General features: G+C 33.0%; 2 protein-coding genes across 2 annotated transcripts; both read left to right on the top strand.

Moving 5' to 3' along the window:
* The first annotated feature begins 2563 nt into the window (after positions 1 to 2563).
* On the top strand, positions 2564 to 4822 carry LOC126769488 (pro-resilin-like). The gene is made up of 2 exons (XM_050488336.1): positions 2564 to 2597; positions 3352 to 4822. The coding sequence occupies exons 1-2, from the start codon at positions 2586 to 2588 to the stop codon at positions 4735 to 4737; spliced, it is 1398 nt and encodes a 465-aa protein (XP_050344293.1). The 5' UTR covers positions 2564 to 2585; the 3' UTR covers positions 4738 to 4822.
* Positions 4823 to 10918: 6096 nt separating this feature from the next.
* LOC126769755 (uncharacterized) lies at positions 10919 to 12038 on the top strand. The gene is made up of 2 exons (XM_050488673.1): positions 10919 to 10985; positions 11169 to 12038. Exons 1-2 carry the CDS (start codon positions 10956 to 10958, stop codon positions 12036 to 12038), a joined length of 900 nt encoding a protein of 299 aa, XP_050344630.1. The 5' UTR covers positions 10919 to 10955.
* Positions 12039 to 12808: the final 770 nt, after the last annotated feature.

Here is a 12808-nt window from a genome sequence, read left to right as displayed (position 1 = left end):
ATGTTAATAATGTGTTGGTATAGATTTTATAACAATGAAACAGTACGAATTTGGAATTTTATCAATGGAAGACAATGGTATTATGTAATAAGTATTGTCTTTACAAATAAAAGTAGTTTATTGTACAATGGTTGTATTGGGAAGTGGTTGAAAGTAAATACAAATTTATTTATATGTAGGTTAACATAATCTTGCAAAATTCCAATTATTTTGACGTTGGAGTCTACATATATATATGAACATTATAATAGATTCTAATTGAAAAAATCTTTAAAAATAAATATATTAAAGAAAAGTAGCAGCCTATAAATGACCACTATATACTACTCACCTTTAAAGGAGAAGGTTATTCCACCACAATTTCCAATATTGGTTTGGTGCATACATATTATTTTGATTCTCATCCGACAGATATAGACGTTTATCTTTATCACCAAGTACATATATTATATATATAAAGTTAGTATAAGACGAACCGACCGGCATTGTTGCGGTAAATAATAATTAGATTGCTGTATTATTACTTTCGCCGAAACTATTGACGTGTTTCAGATTACATTGTTAATATAAACATATAATATATAAAAGCTATTATATATTATATCGTAACAATAAACTTAATTCATTTCATGAAGGCTATTCAGGCGTTAATTTATTGTATAATATCTTAAGCGAGTTCAATGTAATGTTATCGCAGTTCTCGTAACTGATTACATTACTATAATGTAATGTAACAAATTAATTGTAACAAGTTAACTTATACAACGAGTAATTTGCTATCCTAGTTCCGTTTTATATTATGAATGTAATCGATACGTTTCTTTTCCTAGCTTATATGATTTGCTGCTTCAAGCTGATTCAAATGTTTTATACTAAAACAGTTTTTAATATTTCATTTCTGTCTATGTCATTTTAAAACGTTATCTTTTTGAAAGATATAAATTAAGTATATTACTAATAGTTTAATAGGCGTTTACGAATCATAGAGTTAATTTATAATAATGAAGGCTTTATATATAGAATTAGAATAAGCTGAAGAAAAAAATATTTTTATTTACTTTAAAGAAGAGTTTATAATGATAATTATAATTTCATTGTTATTTTAATATTTACAATAAATAATCAGACGCTTATGGCGTTGTAGGCTAAAGCGAGAAAAGACAAATCTATCTAGATAGGAGAATACTAGTTTTATTGTTTGTAAGCTTGCACGATTCGATGTGAAGCGGCGGATGAGGTGCTTTGTTATCGGTATAAAATTTAAATCGCGATTTATTTTAGATACTTTTTATAAAGGCACATTTTTTATTCTTGCTTATCGACGTTAACAGTCTTTTAATACAAAACATCTGTAGGCGTGTTCTTTGAAAAGAAAAATTACTTTGCTGTTCACGCCTCGTGATGTCAACAGTCACGAGAATGAAAGTGCATAAGAATATTACAAATTCTGTTCACATAACTAAGAGAATCTGCAGATTGGTTTAAAATCCACAACAACATAATTGGTGGAAAGGTACAAATACTATTAATATAATCGTTTTTGTACGTACTCACCTAATATTTATAAACTATTTTTTTTTATTTTCATCAAATAACGCTAAAATGATTTTAGTCATATCACGTATATTACGTATATCACGTATATTACTAAAATGAAAATCATTAAAACGTCTACGTGTCAGAAAATGTTATTATTTTTCTAATTTTTTTACGTTATTTATTTTTCTAATTTTTTTCCGATGCGATAGCCCAGTGGTTAGAAGACGTGAATCTTAATCGATGACTCAGATTTCAACTAGGGCATCACAGAATTTTAATGTGCCTAATTTGTGCTTATATTATTCATTTCCAGCTCGGCGGTGTAGGAAACATCGTGAGGAAAACTACATAAGGCTGATGAAAATGTGCCACGTTTATCTACCAACCCGCATTTGAGCAGCATGATGGATGGAGTAATCTTCATATCTTCTCTTCAAAATTGAGCCATAGTCCAGAAGTGGGACATTTACGGCATATTATAAGATTTTTTTAACTTTTATACGAATGTTTTTCTGTTCGAGTAAACGAGTCTCGTAAAGTTTATTGCCGTATTCTTTATTTAGCCAACAACAACGATTCTATATTTGGCATAATATATTAAAGTCTTATATAGATGTAAACTTGTTTATGTTCCATAAGTGTAACGTACAGTTGGTCGATCTTGATATTTGACATGAGCGCGTCACAATGTTCGAAATACACTCAATAAATGCATCTAAGCGTAATCAGGTGATGTAACACTTCCGGTCTCAAAGTATTACCTCATTGTGGGCTCGGAAGCCCGATGCCTCGCTCCCATTCTTTCAGCCGGTTCAGTGAAAGGGTCCTCGGATACACTTTTACCCTCCCGAAGCGCCTGCGCACAAGCGGGTGCTGGCCACCAGTCGCTGTCTTATAAATTCGGTGAAAATACTGCGACATCACATTACAAATTCGGCGGCTGTAGCAGTCGGCCGTCCGATCAGTTTTATTAACGTTTTAGTGTTGTGTTCGAAAATAGTGATTTAGTTTCGTCAATTTGTCAAACTTTCTTATAAGCATACAAAATGAAATTCACGGTGAGTGCGTGTTTTGTGATAATAAACATTTAGAGTCAAGTGCATTCGTAGGTTCTAATAAAAGGATGTCTTAAACGCTGCCAAAGACAAATATGTCACATAAAATAATAATATTTTTAAATATATAATGGTAGAAAAAAGTATTGTGTTTTATAATGTTGTCATTTCTATAGGTAGAAAGTTGTAATATATAACATAAATTAGTCGAATTTCTAGTGTTATTACATCTCAGCTTGTTAAAAATGCATTCATTATTACAAAAAATTTAAAAACATCTCGAACACGTTTATCATCTTTAATTGAAATGCGCTATATTTCGTTTTTGTAATGAATTACAACATAATTTTTTTCCTTAAATAAAGTTGTCTTCATTTGTTTTACACGGTTAATTTCACAATCCAAATTAAGCGAAATTTAATGCTTTCTATGCATATGATTCACACTTTGTTGATGAAGACGCATGCAAATTGACCCTGTATAAGCTTAGGTTATTTTTTATACGAAGTAAAAGCGGTAAAAGTGAAAATAAATTTATAATGGCAGTTATAATCTTGAACACCGCCATGCGGGCTGTTGTTTTGTATATGGATGAAAACAAGTTTTTTAATACGTACTATATTTGCATTAATGAAAGTAAAATTGAAATTTATTGAAAATTAGTGGACTTCCCTTTATATTTCTATTGTATAATTATTTATGCATAATTCTATAAACTATTATATATTAATATTTACGATGTTTTTTTATTTTACAGGTAGCATTCTTAACTCTACTTACTATATCTTCAACATGGGGTATAAAGGCAAAGATAGATGAACCGAAAGACAAAAGAGAAGCTTCCGGTAGTTATTTACCACCAAACAGCGGCCTCACTCATCATTACAATGCACCCGGTCAAAATCAACTGGAAGCTAGTGCTGTTAGCATCGGAGCCGGATATAGCGTGGGTGGAGCTAAACCAAGTTACAGTTTCGGCGATCAAGGTTCAGGAGCAACATACCAACTACAACAAGACGGTCTGCCAGGCAGCGGTCATGCGACTATTCAACTTGCACCGATTACTTTGCATCCAGGTCACGGAGGTTTGGTTTCTAATGACCTATCTCAGCTCATGAGCCAATTATCTCACGGAATTAATTCTGGAGCAATCGCCCTTCCATCATCAGATGGTCAAGGTCAGTTATACCAATTCGCTGGTCAAGGCGGTCATGCTGGTCAAGATATTGCACTCTCTCAGTTGAGTTACGGTACCCCGAAATTCCAGCAATACAGCTTAGGTGAACAAAGTCAAGGAGGCGTTCCCGCTTATGCACTGGGTACCAAAGGTCTTGGTACATTTGGTTCTACTGGTCCAGTTTTATTTTCTCCTGAATCCTCCGCTAATCAAGCCGCTTTCAGTTATGGGGCACCAGCATCTGGACATTCATTTGAAGGCGCTTCATTACCTTTAGGTGATGCAGGACATGCTTTTCCTGGTTTCTCCTTTGGAGGTTCTGGACAATCATTAGGAGGATCTTTAAAGGGTTATGCAGCACCTGGTAAATCAAGCTTTAAGCCATCCACATTCTTGGGTGCATCCGTTCAAGCTGATTCAGGTCTCACGCAATCACATGGAGCACCCTCTTTTGCCAATTATCAATCTTCTGCCGGTGGTCATGGTGTTAGCTCACTCGGGTCTGGTGGACATGGTCTAAGCTTTGGATCTTTAGCTGCCTACAGTGGTGGTTCAGCCAAACAAGCTGCTCCCTCATATTTGCCTCCAAAATCTGAAGGCTATGGTTCTCTAGAGTCAATCGCATCGGCTTTTTCTGCTAGTGGTCAATTAGCATCTCCTCCGGGAACTACATATGGAACACCATCAGGATCTTACTCATTAAGCAATGTACATTCCGCATCTGCTCCTAGCCCTGCTTACTACGTTACATCCCACAAGCACTCTTCACCTAGTTTCGGTTCAGGAAGTTCATCATACAGAGGTCCTCTATCTGGGCATAGCTCTTTTTCTTCCGGTCCTAAATACAGTTTTGGTGGACACAGCAGTACTCGTTATGCACCTCCGAAGGATATTCAAGGTTCTTTCAGCGAATCTTCATATAATACAATCAAATACAGCGAGGAGCTAAAGCCCAGACATAACTAATAAAAATTTATTTAAAATTTCTCCGAGTACGTTACTACTGTAAATAATATAGCCTCGTGTGTGAATAGATATCATGATAAAGAGTGATTGTGTGGATATAAATGTTATTCAATGAAAGTGTTACAGTTTGTTTCGGACACTTTGTTTGTGGTACAATTAATTAACAATATTTAAACGCTTACTTTGATTCATGCCGTCCAAGTACATATTGAATACCGTAAAAAACCTTACCAACGCCGTTATAATTATGTTATGTGTTTATATAACATCCGCATCTTTGAAACTCGTTTTGATCTGGATGGAATGGAATGATTGAGTTGAGTTCAATGACCATTATCAGATGTTACCTTTATACCGTGAATACGAAATGAATATCTGTAAATAAAATTAGTGTTAAGATTGTTTATTTATTGTTTACAAATTGTCTAAGGATTGTTATTTTTTTATAAAATAAATCGTTGTTTATTTATATTTTATTGTTTTATTATACAATTAGATTTAGAAAACAAATTTAATCTTAAGTATACAGGACACGTGGTATAGAAGCTTAAGTAATCAACATCTGATATGCATCGCTTGTTTCACTCATAAGAAAGTTAGGGAAATTGTAACCGATCTGACTAAAACTAGTTGCTTTTATTCTTTACCTTTCATTTAAGCCCATAAAAAATCTTATCCTCAGTTATTAGTTAATTTTACAGAATTTTCATTTCAATTACACTTAATAATTTTAAGTTTATTTCACCTGAGACTAATCTCAGTAAAATTTGAAATTAATTGCTAGAAAACATAAGTTGTCAATCAGAATCAATATGATATTTTTTTAATTCTTGCATAAAAGTAATGTTTTAAAGTTATATCCACACCATAATACAAATATTAATAACATATTTATCATCAACTGATACATTGTAATATCCTTAAAACTAATTATCGAATGTGCAGTGTCAATGAGAGATGACACCTACAGAAAGCCCAAGAATAATATTTTTTATTTCGATAAGGATTCATTCTGTGTGACAAATAAAACGAACTCAATTAAAGTTATCGTTTATTTTTTATTTATATGTTATAGTTTTTGTTTGATATGGTTTTTTACATTTTATAATTTGAGGACAGAATTTGTATCTACAATAAGAATACAACCTGAAACATACTATAAAGTCTTTGTCCGTCCTAAAACTATATACTATCATATCATTAGGATAAAATTCATTTTAACTGGATTAGCAATGTTTGTGTCAATCCAGAAACAACAAAGAACACAGGTGCCTCTTATTAGTACGATTTAAGCTAATATTTTTATTATATCGGCGTAAAACCCTTTATTTTACCTACTCGCAGTACTTATGAGTTTATATCAAACACATCACTTAATTTAGACATTTAATAGTAAATTGACAAAATAAAACTATGTTTGACAATTATATGGAAAAACTGAAAAAAACACTTTCCCCATAAACGCATATAATACACATACATGTGGCTCTAAAAAATCTTGCATATCATTTCAATGTATATATATATATTACTAAAACAACGATGAAGTATATAGACAATCTTTGGTTAATTTATTTCTTGACTATAATTTATCTAAAATCGTAGAATATAATTACAGAAGATTTCTGTTTACTAATTATGAAATTGTTTAAGCGATATATTGTAGAAACAAAACAGGTGATTCTTGCAATTCATGTCTCCACGGTTGATGGCGCATGTATCCCACTGACAAAATGCGTTCACTTCCGAATTCTCTGAAAACATTATGCAACTTGTTTCTTTATTTAGCTTTTATTGGTTTTATTTCATGTAATGACAGATATTACATTTGAATGGAATCCAGTAACCGGAACTATGATATGATTTGTTGCGAAACATTATCTTTGCACTAATTTATAAGTTTTTTAATTTTGGATATTATTTTTAAGAAATAAATAGAAAGCTAAAAAACTCTTTTGCTAGTTCCGTTGTATTTCACTTAGTTGGCTTTATGAAAGTCTTGGTATGTAGCACCCATTATTCACATATTCAACAGCCAAACGGCAATACTTAGTATTGTTGTATTATTGACATTACATCTCAGTTCCCAAGTTTGGTGGTGCATTGACGATGTGAGTAATGGTTAATATTTATTACAGCGCCAATGTGGTGATATGATGGTGACGGTGATCATTTACCACCAGGTGGCCCACCAGTCCGTCCACTTTACTGCTTAAAAATATAACTTGTAAATTCTTTAAAATAATAACAAATGTAGAAAACATAGCTTAGTATTATATACTGTTCCATTTTCATGCCTACTGTTACTGCAGTCTTCTACTGATCTCTTTTTGGGGATATCGGATTGCCTAACCATCAAGATTAAGGAATAGAGAGTGCACCTATGTTTGCGCACATATTTTCTGCATTATAATACTGCTTGTACAGGTCGCTAGTTGTTTAAATCGGTTCCCGTGGTCGAAATTTATGTCATATATTATATTAATCAAAAAAGGAGTAATAATTCTAACTTTTAAATATGTTCCTTTTCGATTGACATCATGACATGTATCTTTTTGTTATTAATTATTATTTTATTATTAACATTCCTTTTCTATCCGATGACACAAAAATTATAATTTCTGCTTATATTATAATTATACGTCTTAATTATAAAGAATAAAAAATAAGAACAGAATAATATAATTTTATAGAGTAACGAAAATGATTTTGAGATATTGAGTGTTAATTTTTTACTTATTCAGTGTACAAAATTAGCTCTTAATAAATAGCCAGGATAAAAATATATTGATGAATTCAATTGTAAAAATGTAATCAATGTTTTTATATTTAGGTAGAAAATTATTGAGTCGCCTGATGGTATGTGGTCATCACCAGTCGCTGATTGACGATGATTGACGCTGTAAGAAGTCTTAACCAATCTTTACAATGCCAAAGCATCAATTATCTTGAAGACTAAAATGTTAATCGCCTTGTGCCTGTAATTTCACTGGCTCACTCACCATTCAAATCTGAATACAACAATACTACTTGCTGCTTAGCGGTAGAATAAATCTTCCTTTTCGATCTGTAGGCGTCTTTAAGACGCCCTTATTGCCCCCGATGATATGATTACATCGGCCAATATCAACACGATAGGTTAAAGAGTAAACACACACCGACTCCGCCAGCAGGGTCGAGGTCCCTCTTTTATTAAAACTCGTCCGCAATTAGGCATATGACGGGGTCTTTGCACGCATAGTCCTTCATGACGTTCTTCCTGACGTCGACGGCGTCCTAAGCCGAGGTTCGACCTAACAGGAGCCGTCCTTAGTACACGCGTATTCTGACTAATACTAGCAAGTTAAATGAAGATATGTGTATATTGGAAAGTCATTTAATAAAGTTAAGTCAAAGCCCGTGAATTTCTCCCATAATGCTGGGTGAAAACCTTCTGATCTATTAAGAACAGAGTTTAAGCTTATTCTATCAAGCGTGTCCAATGCGAATTACTGGATGTATACATGTGTTACAATTTTACCTTGACCGCATCGTGCACGAGATATTATAATAGTAGCTGTAGTAAGCACGTAAAATTCAGTGGTACTTGAGCAGCAGGAAATTATCGTCATACATCGACATACAAAGAGGCATATGAGAATACTACAATTTGTCACACGTACTATTTTGTATATATTTTAATCGTTAAATTCCAGGAAACAAATCAATTAATTTCAAAAAAAGGCAGCGCCATCTATTGTAGTGACCATGAATTATATAGTCACGAGAGGAGCAGTGAATCTGTGTAGTTGATTCTTGAAAATAAATATAGATGTCAGCAATATAATAAATAAAATAAAATAATATGTAATGGGAAATAGACTACCCATTATCATTATGCTTTGGTCACATGTTAATAAACAATATTAGCGCATTCAATACCTAAAATGTACGGAAAAAATATCAATGTTCAAAAGATTGTCAAGCTTAGATTGCGTTGATCTCTTTTTATACCTATAAGTTTTTTGTTTACGAATGAAAATGTTAAGAATTTATTTTTTATATTAATGATTGAAATAAATAGCTGTAAAATAGTTTTTAGTATAAATAAAAACAACATTAAAAATATAAACAAATAATTGAACATTTTATAGAGTAATGAAAATATAGAATGAAATGTGCTCTGAAAAAATAGTGATGATATAAATCTTTTTATTTACTTTACTTCTTAAATTACAATGTTATTAACTAATATATTATTTCTTTATGCCTTTAGTGGTCATGTATGCCATGCCATTTTTTTTTGAACTCCTGTGACAACATTTAATATCAATCAATCAATCAACAGCCAATCGTTGTCCACTGCTGAACATAGGCCTCTCCCAAGGTGCGCCAAAGCTCCCTGTCCTCCGCCTTCCGCATCCAGTTGGTGCCCGCCACCTTCTTAAGGTCGTCGGTCCACCTGGCTGGAGGGCGCCCTACGCTGCGCTTGCCGATTCGCGGTCTCCACTCTAGGACTCGTCTGCTCCAACGGCCATCGGTCCTACGACATACGTGACCAGCCCACTGCCACTTCAGCCTGCTAATTTTGCAAGCTATGTCGGTGACTCCGGTTCTTTTCCGGATAATCTCATTTCTGATCTTATCCTTCAAAGATACTCCGAGCATAGCTCGCTCCATAGCACGCTGAGCGCTTTGAATTTGTGGACTAGTCCCGCAGTTAGTGTCCACGTTTCGGCACCGTATGTCATGGCAGGTAAGACGCATTGGTTGAAGACTTTCGTCTTCAAACATTGCGGTATAGACGACTTGAGGACTTGACGAAGGTTGCCAAATGCTGCCCATCCCAAGCGAATTCTTCGATCGGCTTCCTTCTCGAAGTTGTTCCTACCGACTTAGTTTTAATTAACATTTAATATCATTGGATTGTATTAATGCTTCGTTTAATGTTAAAACTAAAAAAGTAATTAAAACTCATATAGTTTTAATTACTTTTGAAAGTTTTAATTAAAATTTATATAAATTTTCATTTATTCGACATTTTGCAGCCATATTATATGTTTTTATTTTACAACATTGTGACATGTGACTAGGTTTACAGTTAGCTCATCTCAATGGCCTTGTATTTTTTATGAAATCGTTTTCACTGATATATTACATTGGAATGTGGGAATATATTATTTAACAAGCGAAAGTACACAAGTACAAGCAAATACAGTATATTTAAATTGATTGATCTACAATTTTCTGATAGAAAGATCGGAGTTTATTAGTTTTTGCTATGATATATAAATCATTTTAATTATTGTGTCACGTGAAACTGTAAGACAATTGCGATTTCAGGTTTTCATATTGATTTTTTTTTGTACACGTTTCCGAAATATAAAATTCATACATTGTTATTGGACGGGAAAATAGGCCACCTGATGTTAAGTGGTCACCTGACGTAAATATACATTGGCGAGGCAAGAAATATTAACCATTCCGTACATCGCCAATGAGCCACCAATCATTGGAAATTATGTCATCCTATGACATAAGATATTATGTCCCTTGTGCCTGTAGTAACACTGGCTCACATATCCTTCATAACGGTACACAACAATATTAAATATTGTAGTTTGTCGGTTCCATCCAAATGTTTATTTCTTCAAAATTTGAATCTTTGTTTCCAGAACGAACGAATTGCACTTAGTTTTGATGTTGAATTATCCTGGTTAAGATGTCCTGTAATAAGTAATTCCGTGTAACCATTTTTCTCATGATATGTCCTTAATCTATTTTATAGTGGCTATCTATAAAAAACAAACCCTCAGGAAGTGTTAATAAGTAGATTATATTCTAACCACACAAACAATCTGAAAAAAGGTGTATAAATTGTTCATTCGTTTATACCAACCGCCAATAATCTATGTACCGACAGTTTACTATATAATTATTATATGAGAATTTTAAATTGGCGTAAGCAATTTAGAATGGTTGATGGGAAATAATCGCAACGGTGTGGTAAATGCGAGCAATGTGTTTCCGCACTGATGCAGGAAGTTATCGCTCTCACAGAAACTGGATCTGTTACGATACAGGACAAAGACCTATCGGTCACTTCCCTTAGTACTTCCATCTGGAACTAGAGGAAAGTTGCCCATAGCCGCTCATATAAATACGTGAACTTGATAATTACTAACACTTTTCCGAGCGCCAGTGAATAGAACACTTTTCATTTCATTCGAGTTATGTAAATGAACACTATGGTGAATAAGGGACTCTTTGTAAGTACTTCTTTTTATTAGCGCCATTATTAGCGTTCATTTGTTAGCACTACGCTACATATTTCATAAAATTTCAACATTACAGTGGTTGTAAAAAATATAGTTATAAGGAGCTGATTGATCGCTCTCTACGCTTATTTTGAATTCACTATGACGAATTGTTAAAGTTGTCATTGGTTACAGATTTTTGTCGCTTTCGCCGCATTCACATTTGCCAGCGAGATTGAAGATGCTGAACAGAAAAAAAGGGGAGCTGGAAAAGCCAACGTATTGAATGCAATCCCAACAGGGACTCAAAAGACTGATTATAATTACAATATTTATCCAAGCGGCCAGAATCCAAGTCAAACTTATCAAAGCCAAGTACCAAATTCTTTTTATCCTAGTCAAAGTGCAAGCCAGTACTATTCATCTTCAAATGCTCCTGAATCATCTATCTCGAGTGCTCAGCACTCACAGTTATCACCCCAAACAACTCCTTCACAATTTGTACCTATTAACTTCGTACCCAACCCCGGTTATCAATCTAAATACCAACTGCTTCCTCAAAAGTCAAATGGTAATGTGCAGTTAGCCATTGTACAACAGCCCATTTCACCAGCACCAATGATACAGTACCCTCATTCTTTCTTTGCGTCAAATCCTGCAACTCACATCGGTCAAAACACTTTATTTGGGTCTATTGGTCAAAGCCATTTTAGTTTTGCTCCAAGTTACCAACCACTACAGTTTAGCAGCCACTTTTTGAGTCAACCTTCTGGAGTGGTGGTTTTGCCACAGCCTCACCCAACTTTATATAATAACTTAGTGTATCCTAACCCCACTCAGAGCTTTTACAACTATTATCCTTCATCCTCTCAAGCTAAATATAGTTATGCCTCTGGTGCGTCACCATCAAATGAATACGAAAAGCTGCAATCTTCAATTCCACAAAGTGTTCCAAAGGAAGATAATGGTATTAATGTGCAGAGTACTGACTATGTAACGTCATCGGATTCGAATTCAGGATATAAGAGTGCGTATAATAGTCGCACTTCTTATGCGAAAATTTAAAATATATTAGTATTAATACCAAATATTTTCGCCATTATATTATATTTTGTTGCCATTTATATAAATCCAATTATTTATTAGATCAATTTGTTCATATTGTTGTTTTTAAGGTTTGTTATTATTGATTAATGATAATGTTATTATTTTGTATTAAAAATGTATATGAATATTTTATTAGTTTCTTTTAGTTGATAAATTGAAGTTATTTTTTAATACATTGTCAAATAGCGATTAATGAAATAACTTATCAATTTGATTTCAAAAGTAAGTTCATGAACTTAGACTGTTAAAAAAATCCCACACCTACTTACTTTTCCAAAATATTTTTGGGCCTTCGGATTGCATAAACTATTAATATAGTTTTGATGCAAAATATGCATACATTGACATAGATGTATTATGCATATTATTGCTAGTTATTTATTTTTGTGTTATATCTTTAAGCTTGTTTATTAAGAATTCTTTTATCTATTTAGTACATGAAAGCTTTTGACTTTTTTTTAAGTAAATCAGATCTGTACATTATAATTTATTTTATGAAGATATTCGTACGTAATAGTAGTAATAGAAATTTGTTTTTGTACAGAAAGTATAATCTTTCGAAATATCCGATTATATATAACTTGTAACAGAAAATAATTGAAATTGCAAATTAAAGTCAAATAAAGCAAAATATATCTAAAATATAAAACAAATCGCGAATGCAGCTTCACATTTTTGAATATTCGATTAGGAGCAATTAAGATATCTCATAGTACATATTACAAAAA

This window comes from Nymphalis io, chromosome 7 (assembly GCF_905147045.1).
Source record: "Nymphalis io chromosome 7, ilAglIoxx1.1, whole genome shotgun sequence".
NCBI lineage: Eukaryota > Metazoa > Arthropoda > Insecta > Lepidoptera > Nymphalidae > Nymphalis > Nymphalis io.
Note: the sequence above shows the minus strand (reverse complement) of the source record. Positions and strands in the feature narration are given on the sequence as shown.